At 36.7% G+C, this 17,995-nt stretch overlaps 2 protein-coding genes across 3 annotated transcripts in view; both read right to left on the bottom strand.

Moving 5' to 3' along the window:
- Positions 1-3,472: 3,472 nt before the first annotated feature.
- Positions 3,473-12,181, bottom strand: pcolcea (procollagen C-endopeptidase enhancer a). The gene is made up of 9 exons (XM_052117771.1): positions 12,014-12,181; positions 9,817-9,925; positions 7,725-7,983; positions 7,080-7,204; positions 6,616-6,752; positions 5,557-5,903; positions 5,398-5,478; positions 4,362-4,532; positions 3,473-4,241 (listed from the first exon to the last, which is right to left on the bottom strand). Exons 1-9 carry the CDS (start codon positions 12,112-12,114, stop codon positions 4,111-4,113), a joined length of 1,461 nt encoding a protein of 486 aa, XP_051973731.1. The 5' UTR covers positions 12,115-12,181; the 3' UTR covers positions 3,473-4,110.
- A 4,327-nt stretch (positions 12,182-16,508) lies between these two features.
- Positions 16,509-17,995, bottom strand: part of per1a (period circadian clock 1a) — a 32,303-nt gene continuing 30,816 nt past the window's right edge. For both annotated transcript variants that reach the window (XM_052117120.1, XM_052117121.1), the window contains exon 20: positions 16,509-17,937. In XM_052117120.1, the coding sequence (XP_051973080.1) occupies positions 17,746-17,937 (192 nt within the window). In that variant the 3' untranslated portion in view covers positions 16,509-17,745. The remainder of the gene's footprint in view (positions 17,938-17,995) is intronic.

Raw genomic sequence — 17,995 nt, 5'->3', positions numbered from 1 at the left:
TCTGTCAAATGCAAACTTATTTTTTTTTTTTTTTAAATGGCATGATGCAAATAACAGTAATTTTACAAAAATAGGCTTAATTGTTTATATATTGATGCAAAATATAATTTTCTTTCAAAAGAAGAAAATATGACTTATTTAACTTAAAGAAAATGAAGCCTATTTTTTGCATCATGAGATTATTTTCATGACAGTGAAGCAAGCAATTAACATTTTCCTCGCCATAATGCAGAACAATCTCACTCTCATCACTATAATACAAATACATTTTAAAGGAATATGAATAGCAAAAAAGACCTAAAAATAACTTATTACTATAAATCCCCACTTTCATTTTCACTTTCTTTCACATTTTGAAAGTGAAAGCGGAGATTTATAGTAAAAAAATAAAGACTTAAATAATTATATGTTTCTCATCCACACTTGCCATACTGCATAGCTTCAGAAGACATGGATTTAACCACTGAAGTCTTATGGATTACTTTTATGCTGCATTTTTATGCTTTTTGGAGCTTCAATGTTTTGGACAACATTCAGTTGCACTGTATGGGCCTACTGAGCTGAAATATTCTACAAAAAAAAATATTTGCTTGTGTTCACCAGAAGAAAGAAAGTCATGCACATCTGGGATGACATGAGGGTGAGTAAATGATGAAAGAATTTTCATTTTTGGGAATTCTTTTTAATTTTTTTTTGTAACGTAATTAAAAAAATATATGCTTCATTAGGCAACATCCTAAATGACCTGGTTTTATTCGAGTCAAAAATAGTATTTAATCTAACTAATTCAACCCTACAAATTAAGTTAAACCAACAAAATTAAATTTTATGGGTTGAACAAAGTAGAAATAATTTCAGAGGTGACAATTGTAGGTGACGTCTTTTCAGAGTATTTACTGTACTGCCTTTAGCTTATGCTGGTTTCTAAAATCATTGTATTACAGTCATTGTTACTGTTATACACTGAAAATGACTGTATTACAGTAATGAGAATCTCCATTGAGAATAATGGGAAATAAAAACTCATAAGACAACGATACATGACCAACACTAGTCTCTGCTGGTCTCTCTATCAAACCGCAAAGCATAAATGACTCGGTGTCTTCGAGAACTAAATATACAATTAATGTTTGACCACTCGATATTTTTCAGTTTCCCCGAGTCAACACAACCCTTATTACATTGAGTTCATAGAGGACATTGAGAGGGCAAAGCTGGATATAAATGCCCAGGCTGCCAGACACAGGATGAGAATAAGCACCATTGTGACTTTGCAAAGCATTATCCGCTTTAGATGTTGACGTCGATGGCAAGAGTCTCTCAAGAGTCTAATGTGTGCGATGATCTAAGAGCTTTCCTTGTTTCTGATATTTTTCTTTTTTCAAATATGAAGCTGGCGATGTTACACTATGGTGATATTTTAATGTAAAACAGAGGAGTAGAGCAGCAGTAGCGAGATGCACTCTTGAGGTTTCGAGTATCGAATCGCTGTAAATATGTTGGCCAGTAGGTGCCGCTATACATTCATGATTGTACACGATTATGACGTTTGAGAGAGACAGTAGAGCTGGGAAACTGATTACTGCTTACTGCGCATTTTACAATGTGCCTTATTTAGAAACGTAAATGTAGCACACCTTCTTATATAAGGTGCAAATTTCTAAGACTATTATTTGTGTTAATTTACACTGGCCTTCGTTAAAAACACTACTGCGTGCAACACTACTGCGGTGGGGGTTCAAATGCAGATGCTTTATTCTCATCTGACTGGAATCCATTTTACTCTTTTGTTTCATATTTGATTTAATATTTTGCAGTTGGAGCAAATGGAAACGAAAAATAAAATTGTCTGTGGTCTTCCATTTACTGCTAACATGGAAAAGGGTTACATTGTTGCCACATGACCTCATTACATTGCATGTTTAATTAAAGGAATATTCTGGGTTCAGTAGAAAGCATTTGCGGCATAATGTTGATTACCACAAAAATGTATTTCGACTCATCCCTCCTTTTCTTTAAAGGTGCAGCATGTAAACTTTTTCATGCAATATTAAATTTTTTTTTGTCAATGTGTGAACGGCTTGTGACACAACTTAAAAAATTTGACCTTCCCGGACTTCCTAAGTTGCATATTAAACCCTGTAGACTGATTTTCATGTGAAGGGAACGGGTCGGTTTTGCCGGGAAAATCCAAAGGATGTGACATTCATGTGGGCCCCTGAGAGCCTTGCCTCTGTAATAGCTTCTCTTCCACTATTCAACAGCTATAACATTGCAACTCAAGGAAACGTTACCTTAGAGATGGAATCCAGCAAACGGCCAGCTCCCAGCACAACACTGACTCCCAGCACAACTCAGATTAAGCCAAAAAAAACAAAAAACATTTATCTACTGAATCCCGTCTGGCTAAGCGGGAATGTGATCGTGGTCGCACAAAAACTAGAGTGAACATCAGCAGGGCATTTTTTTCCTGGAGGGAACTTCGTTCGGTTTTGGGGATCAAAACAGAACCTGAATTGCCGTTCTTCTTATTGGACAGGTAATCTTACATAACTGCAAAGCATGTGAAATATAGTGCCATAGGATTGATCTGTGTAATTTTAAATAACTTGATCATGCTACTAACGCTGACAAATTGCAAGATACCTTGCTTCGTAACTTTCAAATAATTTCAACAATCTTCTCTTTATACTAAAAGTCAGGTGTACAGGATACATTTAAGTAAATATGCTGGTTTCTTATTCATAGTACAACATATGACATACAAAACATACAATAATGTAACATAACTGCAGTGCAACAGTAAACTGTCTGGTAGCCTATAGTTCGGTAGTATGTAGCTGTATGTGTGTATCAGTATACTATGTTATCTGATATGTAGTTTTAGTTGAATCTCAAAATCTTTAGTAAAACAATCATAACTGAGTAATTTGAACTATGCTACTTCATCTGTCAGCATGATGCCAGTGAATCATGTTCATTCTCTTTGTACATTACGCTCGCATCCCTATGGAGTGTGTGCACGAGCAACAGGTATCTGTCTGCAGTTTACTTAATGGCCACAGGTGTCATTAATGACAAGGGTTTCTGAATCTTACATACTGCACCTTTAAAAAAGGTTAAGAAAGATTGGACCCCATTCACTTCCATTGCCTCACTGGAACACAGATTTTTGCTTAGAATAGTTGAAATAATTTTTTTGTGGTAATCAACATTATGCCACAAATGTTGTTGAGTGAGATTAACTTGTGTTGAACCTGGAATATTCCTTAAGCAAGTGGCGTTCAGTACTTGGTAATCTTGGGAAAAGAAGTGGTTATTTTTTATCCAGTGTTAAATTTAACTTATGGTAATCTAATCGAAATAATGTTGATCTCAAAGTGCTGAACAAAACCAGAAAAACTGTAAGTTACAGATATTAAATATTGCAGCTGATATTATTTCCAAGTCGTTCATCACATAGTGTGCAGTATGCAGTGTCCTCTAGTTTTATACTTCACATTTTGTCAAATGTACAGTTCATCTGGTTATTCCATGCATACAGAAAATGTGCATACTGACAGCATACTGCAGAAATATTAAGAGTAGTGTGGTATTCCAAACATAGCCAGAGAGAGAGAGAGAGAGAGAGAGAGATTAGGGAGTGAAGCAGAAAAAGAGAAGTGTAAACTATATTTTTAACACATCACCAGTTTAGTATATGTTCATGTTTAAAATAACTGTCATAGGTGTATTCTGGGCCAAACTTTCAGCAAAAGGAAGAAACCCCATTCCAATAAAACAAAGTCTAAAATGCAATGCATAAGTTTTGTTGTATAAATCCTGTTTTAGACATCATCATAAATTACAAATATATTTTGTGACATCTATATGTGGGAAATTGACTTTATAACAAACATTCACTTTAGAACTCTATAGAATTCAGTTCTTAGCTGTTTTTAATGCTCCATTGATTAATTAAAACAGTCCAAAATATTACGTGAGAATATAACTTCCTGAGCATTATCTCTTACAGTAATATCCAGACTGGTTTAATGTTTTTGGCCACTCTACTTGGGAATAGCTTTTATCTTGTGTCATTAGTGCTAGTGCTAACACAGATATGAGTGATCAGCATGGCTGTTTGTTGATGGCGGTCAGCATCTTCTGATGAGGAGCTTTGTACAAGGTGGTAAAACTACCAGGATTGAGAGTGCCACGTCCTTCCTCATCCACCTGACCCATCAGGATGTAGTTTTGACCTGGCAGAAAGAGGGGGTTTTATTTTAATAAAAAGATAGCTGATCAATAAAGAAAATAAGGAAAAAAGATCAAGGAACATTTCCATATCCCAGGTGTGTGTTTTGTATATGTGGCCATACCTCTGCGCAGCAATGGACATTTTTTACAGGGTATCACAAGTTTGACAGACATGGTCTCTCCAGCTTGGGTGATTGTAAGACTACCAGTCTTATATGCTTTGATTAAGGACACTGTAGCTTGCAGGCTTCCTTTAGGTCCAGTGGTCAATGCCGTCAGCTTACCAGTGATCACTGTGAGAGGGAGAGAGATAGATTGAGTAGTCGAGAGGATTTCAAGACAAATCACTATTAAAGGAATAGTTCACCCCAAATAATTTTTTTGAGATTTAAGCTATGGAAAATAAGGAGTATGCAGAATTCAAAGAATCTGTCTCTATTGCTTACACACACACACACACACACACACACACACACACACACACACACACACACACACACACACACAAACACACACACACACACACACACGTTGTGTTTCCATGTTTTATGGGGACTTTCCATAAACATAATGGTTTTTATACTGTACAAACTTTATATTCTATCCCCTAAACCTAACCCTACCCCTAAACCTAAACCTCACAGAAAACATTCTGCATTTTTACATTTTCAAAAAACATAATTTAGTATGATTTATAAGCTGTTTTCCTCATGGGGACCAACAAAATGTCCTCACAAGGTCAAAACTTTCGGGTTTTACTATCCTTATGGGGACATTTGGTACCCACAAAGTGATAAATACACGCTCACACACACACACACACACACACACACACACACACACACACACACACACACACACACACACACACTCACTCACTCACTCACTCACTACCGGTCAAACATTTTGAAACACTTGATTGAAATGTTTCTCATGATCTTAAAAATCTTTTGATCGTTTGAAATTAGTTTTGTAGACAAAATATATTTTTGCCGACATATTAATTTATTCCATTATAAAACTAAACCAAAAAATAATGACTTTACTATTATTCTAAAATGTAAAGAAAAAAAAGATTTAAATAAAGAATGAGTGTTTCAAAACGTTTGACCAGCAGTGTATATATATATTTAATATTTATTGCAGGAGGTCACTTACCAAACTCACTAGTACAGAAGCTGGTCTTGATGGTTCCATCCCTCTTGCATGTCTTTAAACACACTGGATTTACTGCTGGGGCTGAAAATGACATTAAACAACATCAAAAAATGTCAGTTCAATAACTACCATTATCTGAAACTCTTATCTCTTCCTCACCTGGTTTTGGCCCATCAGGTACTGGTTTGCGGACTGGAGGTCTTACAGGTTTACTTAATTTAAAGGGGGTGGGTCGTGGCTTCTCTGTAGTAGTGGTTGTAGTTGTTGTTGTGGATGTAGTGGGTCTTTCTGTTGTCATGGCAACAGGTCTCACTTGTTTAACTGGGGTGAAAAGGGGCTTTGTGGGTGTAGATTGCACTCTAGGTCCGGACGCAACTTCACCTCTTACAGTTGGAGTGTGCTGGCCACGAGGAATGCTGTTGTATGTAGCCATGAATCCATCTGAAGTAACGCTAAGGTCAGACACAAACTGCACCAATAGCACATTACTATTGGTTACAATGTTTCTAGAGGGGACATAAAAACATAAGGGTGAATGCAATTGTAATCTATTTAGATCATCTCAAACTTTTGATATTAAAAATCATGTGTATTTGCATGACGAGCACAGTTTTTTCCTGTGTTGACCAATATCCTGTTGAAACAGGACGTTTGGGCGGGACATATTGAAGGGCTTGTCCCCTTTGTTAAAATAGTCTAGCCGGAAGTGGGGGGTGGGGGGGGGGGGTTGTGTACGTCTTGCCGGGGGCTCCCCGACATGAGAGTATGAGGGAGGAAAGTGGTAGGTTGGAGGGTGGGACTCCTAATCAGGCTAAATAAGCCTCCAAGAGGGATAAAGGCCGACTGCGGAGGATTGTGCAGGAGAGAGAGATTGTTTACGGACATGTCCGTCATGTGTGTGTTTGTGTCTTTTAAGTTTATAATTACAATATTATTTATATTGTCAAGCCGGTTCTCTCCTCCTCCTTTCCCTTTTACCTTGATACAGAAGTAAAGTAATTAGAAATGTGATTACTTTTTCAATAAGGTAATTAGTAAAGTAATCTGATTACAATTTTAGAGAAATAGTTAGACATTTGAAGTGGATTACTACTTTTAAGTAATTTTCCCAACACTGACAAGCATACAGATGACCTCAAAGCTAACAAAGATGGATTTAAAGGTACAAAACTAAAATTTTTACTTCATGGGGTCTTTAATCACAATAAAAGAACTCACTGGGGAGCAGTGTCTCCGCAGAATTTTCCGATGCGTCTTGAGTTGTCTTTTTCTCCTCCATTAAAGAATGCTACATAGTCAAAACGGCAGTAGGTGTCAGACTCCAAATCAAACTTATCAAACTTCACCTCAATCACCTGAAACACAAATAATTATAATCATTAATCAGTAATTATAATCAACAAACAACGACATTGCAAAATATGAAGTATTGTCAAAAACGTCAACAGTAAAAATATACGCATTTTTGGGGGAAAACGCTGTTATAATATAACATAATATAATATATTGGAAATCATCCCAGATTAAGGCAACAAAAGTTTAAAAGTGTGTTTCCCAACAAGCCTGTTTCTTCTTATCATTTGACAAACAGACTGCAGAAAATGTGTGGCATGCAGCCACTCATTCAGTGCTGAAATATTAATTGCAAACAATCAGAATTGTAGGATTATGTTTTTCCTGACCATTTCTGGCTCCACTGTGATAAGCCAAGAACAGCTGATGCCAGGTGGGTAATTTTTCTCTGGCCAGTTGGGAGTTTTGACTGAGCCCTGAGATTTTGTGAGCTTCCCTCCACAGAACTGGTGCTCTGAATGAAAAAAAAAAAATAAAAATCACAATTTAATTTCAGAAAAAGATCATCAAAATGCAAAAATATATCTACAACAAATGGATTAATTATAAGTTAAAGATAGCAAAAGGAAATGTGTCCTAGCCAGGCAAGTTTCAGTAGTATGTAATTTGTACAGTATGCACACTGAAAGCAAAAATGTGTACTCTGAAAGCAAAGTGTAAAACTTTGACTCAGTGGCGCATTTCCTTGATTGGCCCATTTAGCCAATTAGAACATATTTGATGTTTAAAATATATAACAAACATGATTTTGGACCAGTAACATTTCACTATGGGTGGGGCTACCCAGCACCACACCTCAGAGATACAAACCAAACATCCCACTAAATGTCATTTGTTACTCTCACGGCTGGTAAGGAAAAAAACCCAGAGATAGCAAGAGATCAGATTGGAGAAAGCAGGATGTAACTCCTGGTTAGGATAATGTCAGGATGGTTTTAAATGAACAAAATGTATATTGGACAGATTGATTTCACCATCCACATGTGGCTTTCCTCCACTGAAGTAGGCCAGGAACCCTCTTCCTCCTGTTTCTGAATCTGAAACCATCTCTATCATCATGGTGTTGGATGTGGAGATGAGAGCTCCGGGCCGAAATGTTCCGCAGAAACGCCCGAGCTTCTGCACCATGTTAGAGTGTCCATTATAAACATCCAGATAGTCATAACGGCAGAGGGGGTCGGCCTCCAGATCAAAAATCCTAAAGGTGAGCATGACCACATTCCCTTCTGGTACCTTGTGAAAAGAGAAAAAGAGAAAGTGAAAAGAGTAAAAAGAAAAAGTGCAGTGAAAGATACGCTTAACCTTGGGTCAATATCTGTTTTAACACTAGGTTGAGGGGACTTTTCACCCTGGGATAATATCTGTTTTAACACTATGTTGAGGCAACTTTTAACCCTGGGTGAAAATCTGTTTTAACACTAGGTTGAGGCCACTTTTAACCCTGGGTGAAAATCTGTTTTAACACTAGGTTGAGGCCACTTTTAACCCTGGGTGAATAACTGTTTTAAACTGAGGTTAAGGCCTCTTTTAACCCTGGGTGAATATAAATTTTAACACTAGGATGAGGCCACCTTTAACCCTGGGTTAATATCTGTTTTAACACTAGGTTGAGGTGACTTTTCACCCTGGGATAATATCTGTTTTAACACTATGTTGAGGCCACTTTTAACCCTGGGTAAAAATCTGTTTTAACACTAGGTTGAGGCCACTTTTAACCCTGGGTGAATAACTGTTTTAAACCGAGGTTAAGGCCTCTTTTAACACTGGGTTAATATCTGTTTTAACACTAGGTTGAGGCCACTTTTAACCCTGGGTTAATATCTGTTTTAACACTAGGTTGAGGTCACTTTTAACTCTGTGTGAATATCTGTTTTAACACTAGGTTGAGGCCACTTTTAACCCTGGGCGAATATCTGTTTTAAACCGAGGTAAAGGCCACTTTTCACCCTGGGTGAATATACATTTTAACACTATGTTGAGACCACTATTAACCCTAGGTTAATATCTGTTTTAACACTATGTTGAGGCCACTTTTAACCCAGGGTGAATATCTGTTTTAACACTAGGTTGAGGCCACTTTTAACCCTGGGGTTCTATCTGTTTTAACTCTAGGTTGGGGCCACTATTAACCCTGGGTTAATATCTGTTTTAATACAAGGTTGAGGCCACCTTTAACCCTGGGTTAATATCTGTTTTAACACTAGGTTGAAGCCAGGTTTTACCCTAAGATAAGTAGTGTTTCTCACTTGTAGCTTTGAAAGTTGCTTTGCACATAGGGTGCAAATTACACAATGGACAGAGTGCGGGGATTGTGATTTTGTTATAGGTAAAATAAACACGTGTAAAATGTCATGTATTATTTTTTTCACACATTTGTTCATCTTGGTTCATTTTTATTTATAAATATACTATTCATTGTTATGGTGGTTGGTTTGTCATTTTAAATGTTACATGTGTTTTTATATTAAAATGTTAATAGTATATGTAGAAATGAACACTAGCAGAGATTTAAAAGGAATTTTAAAAGGAGAACAAAATAAATGTATTTATTTATTGTTATACACAACCTTATTGCAAAATGTTACAGATACACTAAAAAAAAAATCATTTAAAGATTTTAGCATTTCTATTTCATAACAAAATTTCATCAAATTGAATTGGGTAATTTTTTATAAAAAAAAAATACAAAAATAAATATTCAATTATGGAATTTTGTTATGAAATTGAAATGTGTAAATCTTGAAGCTGCACTACGTAACTTTGGGCAAAAGCAATTTGCAAACTAAACTTACCTTTACCATACTAATGCAATCGGTTCTGCATTTATGTGTGGATTACCTCTCTATCTTCTGTGTACTTATGGCTGGTGGTTAGTAACAGGTCTGTACGTGCAATTCTACCAATCCATAAAAAGCAACTGTAATCTTATTATGAGTATTGTAAAATGTAATATAGTTACAAGTACTTACTTGTGTAATCCAGATTACATTTATTCTGTTACTACCCACCACTGTAAATGCCAGCCATATATTACTCTCCTAGTGTTAAGTGTTAATGTTAACTCACTGTGATGGACCAGGTACATTTGCTGTTTGGTTTGTAGAATGATGGAAATCCTTCACTGCCCACAAAACCTGAATCTCTAACCAGTTCACCCCCACAATTAAACTCAGGCCTAAGAGAGGTGAGACAGAGTGAAAGAAAGTGAATCAGTAAGTATTGTAAAATATTTTCATGTTTATATTGCCCTATTGTATAAAGACAGCATTAACATAGTGTGTTTATATTGTGAGGTTTCACAGTCTAAAGCTTATACAAGACAAATGTTTTAAGGCCCATGATCTCACAAACTTGAACACAAACATGAACCTACTAAGAACTAATAATATGACCTTTCTGTTACACTTACACACAGAGACACCGTTTACTGCTGCAGTATATTGCAAGGCTATGCTGACAATTAGGACAGACAGGATGGAGACCAGTGAGGAGGCATCCATTGGTCATTCTATGCGCATGACACTATCTTATATAACCTGGACAAGAAGCAAAGTCCCAGAATACCTCGAAAAACTACCACCTCCCCATCCGCAAGTTTCTGGCTTCAGTTCTGCTTTTTATATGTATACAATGTGTCACAGAGGTAAACACTGTTATTAAGTGTTTACAACATCACATGCCAACACTATGATATTTGACAGCTCAGATTTGCTGAACCCTCTTCTGCAGTCCTCTCCTGTTTTTCTGATCATACTCACTGGCGTCTGTTGTGACATCTGTTTATAGATTTTAGCCTATGACATCCAAAATAAAACAGAGCTGTTTTATGTAGTTGTGCATCAGGCTGAGCCAGGAAACTTATGCATACCAAAATACTGGTTATTAAAAACAGTTTCTCAACATTCACTTATGGGGATGTTTACTGCATGTTATATTTTCAGTAAAGTTTTCAAATATTAAAATAAGAGTGTTAACATAAGTAAATGAAGCTTCAAGCTTGTTTGCCATAAATATGGCTGCTTATAAATGAGACTGGATGCATTTCTTAAGAAGAAGAAATACAATAAGAGATAACAGTTTTAGAAATTATGCAACTTTTCACCCAAAAATAAAAAATGCCAAATTCTGTTCCCCGTCTGTCGCTCACTTCGATGTTGTGTTGAAGAAGCGACACTAGGGGTCTCTCTTGAGCACTGAATATGCCTCTGATCTATGAAAAAAGGCCAATGGGAATTAGGCAGACAGTATTTGCATACCCTGCCCCTGGACATAGGGGTTTACGTACAACAAAATTGACCATAAATATATAACAAAAGTAGTCCATGTGGCTTGTGTGCTTTATTCCAAGTCTACTGAAGCCATACAATAGCTTTGTGAGCACAACAGACTAAAATTTAAGTAGTTATTTCAGACTATTTGGCACTAGTAAGTTGAAATTTCTTCTACTGAATTGGTCTGTGCTTACTGAAATTGGAATCACTGCCCCCAGTGGCTGAAGCTGGAAATATAATTGAACATATGAGTGGGTGAAATGCCACAGAATGGCACCACAAATTTTATTTTTAGATGTACATTTTTTAATAGTCAACAGGAATGCATATTTTATTAACTCTACCCCTAACCCAAACCCCAACCCTAAACCTAACTGTCAATGGAGTAAAAAATTTAATCTTTGAGGAGAAAGCAAACTCAGAATCATGCTCATTGTTGTTTATTTGAAGGAAGCTTGGACATTCTCCAAAATATTTACTTTTCTGTTCCACGGAAGAAAGAAAATTATACAGGTTTTAAACCACTAAACCTTGAAATACGAACCATATCATTAGCTGTAAAAGGCCAAAAAGCTTCAGAACCTTTCCCAAATTCCTGCCCATAAGATTATCAGCCAGTTGATTGTTCAGTCTATGTCATTATTCAAGAAAAGGTCTGTTTGTTCTTCTCAGTAAAAGGCAGAACTTGGTTTGAAGCAAGCCAAACTGACTTGCAAACTTGCATCTGCGACCCTTTATCTCCCTCTATAATCAATACATGCTGACCAAACTGTGCATAATTACTGAGAAAACTGGTCACAGACTCTCTGATATCTGAAGAGACAAAAATTAGACTTACTACCAGATATAAAAACAGAAAAGATGAAAGAAAGTTTAAGAAGGCAAATTTAAACAAGCCCCCCATTGCAGCTCTTAAATTGATACTTATAGCTACAGTGAGCTGTCTTGACATGCATTATCGGTTCATCTCCACCCAAAACTCTACAACACACCTGGTGTAGTTGGTTGTCTGACTCAACGCTCCTCCAAAACTAAGGCACAGCAGCAGCCCCAAACTCCACACACCAGTCAAATGCTCCATTTCTCCCGGCATTGAGATCCGCGCACAGACGAGGCCAAAGGACACATGACACGAAGAGAGGGTAGGAGGGACAGAGGAGGAGGAGTGGAGGGAGGGATGCTGAGGAAGGAGTTGTGTGAGTGCTATAGTGACGCTGTGCGTGGAACTATGGGAGGGGTAAGGAGATGTTTTAATTAGAGCCAGATGTTAGTTTTGGGTGGACTATAAGACTTACTTTGGCTAAAAGAAAGACTGCATCAACAAAAAAGAAAGGGATGACAAAGCAAATGAATCAAATACAAAGCAAACTGTTTGGGAGGTGTCTGTGAGCCCAGGAATTGTCTGAATTAACTCTTTTTAACTTGTAAAAACTCATAGGATATAATACAATTCCAAAGTGACTTACAGTGCATTTAAGTTATTTATTTTATCAGTGTGATCCTGGGAATTTAACCCATGACCTTTGTATTGCTAGTGCCATGCTCTATCAGTTGAGCTACTGGAATTTACAAGAGAATTAGAGTTTAAAGAAGGTTTAATCAATCACTCAGTCTTTTGGAGAGAAACTCACCACGCTGCACAGGCTGTTGGGTTTCAGGTGTGTTGGAATGTCAGAGTTTTTCTAGCATGTCAGTCCACTGTCAGCCAACTATGGAGGACTGTCGGGAAGCTATTTCCAGTTTTACTTGAATCGGGAAAGACTGAAATCTCCAAAACAGTTGGTCAAGATTACAATCAAATAACATATTTCAAATTAGCAGTAAAATCTGACAACACTGAAATCATAAATTGTGCTTTTTTTTTTTAACCTCAGATTTTGCTAAAAAAAACAAATATATAGCTAATGCTTGTATTGCTGCCTGTATAGCTAATGCGCATGCATATTCTCAAGTTGATTGACAGGTGATGTCAGTATCAAAAAAGTGATTAGCTCTTTTATCTGTAAGACTTCCTTTTTACATCCATTGACATCCGTATGTTACAATTCCTCCCATAATTTTTTATAGAAGTAGCCTATCTCTGCTAAATAGTCTCTGTCCATGTGCAATCAGGAAGTGCCTGTGGGGTCAAAGTTTTATGGCTCTTCTCACTGTCCCAGGGATCCCAGGGTTGTGTTTACATAGGCCTGAGCATTTCAATGCAACATTGATCTAATCAAAAAGCTTGTTTTATTGTCTAAAAACTGGTAAAATCTTCCAATAATTGCCACTAAGGACAGCCACACATAGCCTCACAACTGTGTTAGATGCATAAGACCAGAAACACAAGGAATGTTTCGGTTTCAAAACAAGTTAAGCTCTATAGACAGCATGCTTTCGATTACCGCAGTAAAAAAAAAAAATAATCTTTACGTTAATGCACTTACAATAGATGTCTTGGAGGCTTGGATATTAAAATCTAAATTGTGAAGCCCATATGTCACACGTGCTGTCTATAGAGCTTAAAGGAATATACTGGGTTCAAGTTAAGATCAATCGACAGCATTTGTGGCCTAATGTTGACTACTATAAAAATGTATTTTGATTTGTCCCTCTTTTTATTAAAAACAAATGTGATACATTGAGACTCTTACAATGGAATTAGTGAAAGGGGCCAATCCGAAAACGTTAAAATACTCACTGTTTCAAAAGTATAGCCACAAGACATAAACAATATGTTTATTAACATGATTTAAGTGTGATAAAATCACATACTAACCTTTTCTGTGTCAAGTTAAATCCAATTTTACAACTGTGTTGCCATGACAGTGTAATGGCGTAAACCCTAAAACCCTACAAATATTATACAATTTATGATTTAACAAAATTATAGCTCAAATAATACACAAGTTTTGGCTGAAGAATGAATGTAAGTGTTTTTATAAAATAATAAGCTTCACATTTCTGCCTTTAAACTGTCTAAACATTGGCCCCCTTCACCCCTCACTGTAACATCGATTTGTTTTGTGTGCTTATCTTAAATAAAAGGAGGGACGAGGAAATCAGTGTTGTGCCATAAATGATGTTGATTGAGCTTAACTTGTATTGAACCCAGAATATTTATTTAAGATTAAAAGGCACATTTGGTTATACTTGGGGTGAGAAACAGTCTCACATTCAGAACACATTCATGTTATCTGTGTCTGTTCAGAATAGGAGAATGAGTCCCTTTTTTAAAGAATTTGCCCCTAATGGTGTTCTATTGCAGTTCTGGCTTTTTGACCGGGATTGCAGGGGCCTGCAAAGGGAAACCACATAAACCTTTCACAAGAAATTTAAGGTACAGATTCACTGCTCATGAAAGATCACAACAGATTATAGTCCTCTCATGCCAGGCCAACCACAAAGAAGGATAGTATATGAGGATGTGAAGTCATCAGTTTTTTAAAAATAAAAAAGTGATAAGATCTAAAGCTAGGCTTTGTAACTCAGGCATCTCTTGCTTTTGCTTTACACAGGAAAATATGCAATGAGAGAAAGTGCATTATTCAAGCTGCAATGTGTTAATCCATTGTAGATGCTGCTCACTGTGTGCTGTGTTTGGCATCTGGTTGTGTTTGCACTCTCTGGGATGTGATTGGAGCTGTGATGACAGGCAAGCACAAGAATGTGGTGACGTGGGACTTTGCTGGGGGGTGGGGGGAGCATGAAGTCTGGCTGACGGATGTATGGGGAGGGAGGAGTGGGTGGTGTTGGGTCAACAATGGCTAGAACACCTGGAGGAAGGTCAAGGGTTTGAGTATGGCAGCAAAAACAATCCATCAATAGCCTATGTATTCTTGGCGAAGGGACAGAGCAGAATTAGGGAGTGCCTAACATGCTAACATACTTTGTGGGGGATGTATTCGGGGAGGTCTTGAAGTGGGGGGGAAAACAACTAGTTTTTTGAGATGTAAATTTTTCTGCAATAAATTACAGAATTTCACAATTACATTTGGTAGGAGTTGGTTTTAAAATAAAACTTCTGTTATTGTTACTCAACCTCATGTAGTTTCAAAAACATATGACTTTATTTATTTTGTGGAACACGAAAGAAGACATTTTAAAGAATGTACACGCTTCTCTTTTCCATAGATTTAAGTGAATAGGGACTGTTGCAGTTGAGCTCCAAAATGGACAGAAAAAATGATAAAAGCATCATAGAGGTGGTATGAATTGTGTGCTACAAAACAAGTTTTTCTAAAGGAATAGTTCACCCAAAAATTAAAATGCTCTCATCATTTACTCACCCTAATGCCATCCCAGATGTGTATGACTTTCTTTATTCTGCTGAACACAAATGAAGATATTTAGAAGAATATTTCAGCTCTGTAGGTCCTTTCATTGCAAGTAAATGGTGTCCAGTGTAGGGTTGCACCAGCTGTAGAAAGTAATTCGCATCTGGATGGCATGAGGGTGAGTAAATGATGAGGTCATTTTCATTTTTGGGTTAACTAAACCTTTAAGCCATACAATACCTTTTTTTTTTTTGAGGAACAGACTTAAATTTAAATTGTGATTCAATGAAAAATGTGCCCTCTGCAGTAGCTTTCAAATCATATTTCACATACTTGCCATTTGGCGTTCGTTGCACTCAAGAATCAATGCCATTTAGTGTTATTTGCACGATCTGTCGAATTTCATGTATGTTCACGTTTGTTAGTTTTTTGATCTACAGAAGATACACGATCACACATAGGCCTATCTGGAACAATATGAGGGTGAGTAAATGATGATAAGATTTTTTTTTTTACCTGATGATAATCATCATTTAAAATGAAAATCACTTCAAAATGTGACAATGAAAAATAGCAAAGATAGTTTTATATGCTGAGGATACGAATGAAATCTGATACAAAACCGCAGTCACGCATCACCCAAACAGTTTGTCAGGATGAAACAGGCCACTAAAATCGTCTGATCTTTCATTACGGTTAGCATAAGAACCCCTCTTTCACACAATGTCAACAACAAACAGCTTTGCTCTTCTCCTTCCTATCGCTATGCCTCTTCAAAGAGGTCCTTGTAAATTTTCACAGTGACATTTAGCCTACGAGAAGAGTTTACAGAAACCTCTTGCTTTACTGATCTAGACAGTTTGAAATATCGAGACGAGGGCCACGAGACTGAGTCTGATCTCTCGGCATTCTTGAGCTGAGGAAAACTACAGATTTAAACTATGGAAAATAATGGAGTAGGCTATGGATAATTCAAAGAATCTGTCTCTTTTGCTCAAACACACACACACTCATTCCTTTGAACAACTTGGGATGTGAATTATATGGTTTAAGACCTTTGGAACATAAAATATAAGTAAAAAGTCTTAGTCATATTTTTTAAGCAAATACATTCTAAAGTAGTGTCAGGGTAAATGTGGATGTTGTCAGGTATGTTACGCCCTCTAGTGGCAATAAAGGCAAAATCTGATCATTCATAAAATAGAGAAAAACATTATTCACAGAAGTCGAGTAAAAGTACACAAAAATATACTTCTTTATTAAGGGTCAAAGAAACAAATGCATACGTTCATATGTTTTAAATACATTTTGTTTATAAATTTACACATTCAGGTTTTTAACAGAACAGTGTACTGCATTTAAACCGATTGGGCTTGTCTGTGTTCGCAGACATGCTTACTTATACCTTCCCAATTTAATCTAAAGGGTAAACCAGGGATAATTTTTAGTCTTGCTTTGTATTATTGACAAAGCTTATATCCCGTGAGATTTAACGTCTCATATATGTTGTGAAACTGAACAAGACACCGGATGCTAAACAGAGTACACAGGCTGCAAGTGTTTCCTTATGTTTCTATGGACCATATAAGAAACCAAAGACGTTACAAGGCTTTTAGATGTAAATGCACCTTTTTATACCATGTTTTATAAGCTCACAAATACAAAATGTACATATACAAGCCATTTATATCTATAATTTCATGCACAAATAAATGTAGAGCTCTGTACGAAAGTGCGCAGATTCAAACAGGCGTGAATGCCCTTTTTCATGAGTTCAGTAACGTCGATTTACTAATATTAATGGGCTGATCTGTTAACAGACTCACAGTAAGAACAAATGGTGTTTTTGAAGATGACTCGTTTGTCCACCTGTTCATAATTCAAAAGCAACTCACCGTTAAAAGAAGTCTGTGTAATAAGAAGCTCATGAGGTGTCATGAAATATTATGAGACAGCATCGATCATAGGATAAGGCCACGCAAGCTCATGAATATTATGAGAGCCCAAAAGAAGAAAAGTGCAAATAAAATCCCTTAATAAACAACTTCCCTCTTATAATTAAAAAATAATGGATGCTAACATCCATCTTGTGCAACACGTACATATCAGTTTACATCAAACTATGAAAATGAAATGAAGTCTTTCATTCCCTTTTTTGTTTAACTGTTTGGAGCATTGGTTATATCAGAGATATCCATAATATTACAGAACAACTGAACTGACATTGCCCCAGATGATTAAAGATCAAAATAAACCTCACCCTTTGAAATTGGTCCAGATTTGTCTCATCTGTTGATCACTTTTTGTGTATAGTAACTGTTAATGCAAGTCTTAATGAAAACAATCATCAGCTGTCAAGTCTGACTAGAGTGCACTTCCGATTGATTTATGCCAATCACACAGTGGCAGCCAGCGAGATGACCAATCACTGTCCAGCAGTCTTCAGTCCCACTTATCATCTAGTGATGTCACTTGCTTGCAGTGATCGCATTGGCCACAGTATCTTTCTGCTCAGTATCAGATATTGGAGGACTCAAGGGAAAGGCTGTTTCTGCAACCATGTCTTCTCTCAAAACCATGCTGAGATCCATCTCGTGAAAGTCTAACTCAAATGGAGGAAGAGCCAAGGAGTCTGTGGGAGATCCGCACCCTGTGCATGACTGTTAAGAAAAGGAATTACAATAATTAGCAATCCAATTTCATGGACAATTAAAAATA

This window comes from Xyrauchen texanus, chromosome 44 (assembly GCF_025860055.1).
Source record: "Xyrauchen texanus isolate HMW12.3.18 chromosome 44, RBS_HiC_50CHRs, whole genome shotgun sequence".
Classification (NCBI taxonomy): domain Eukaryota; kingdom Metazoa; phylum Chordata; class Actinopteri; order Cypriniformes; family Catostomidae; genus Xyrauchen; species Xyrauchen texanus.
Note: the sequence above shows the minus strand (reverse complement) of the source record. Positions and strands in the feature narration are given on the sequence as shown.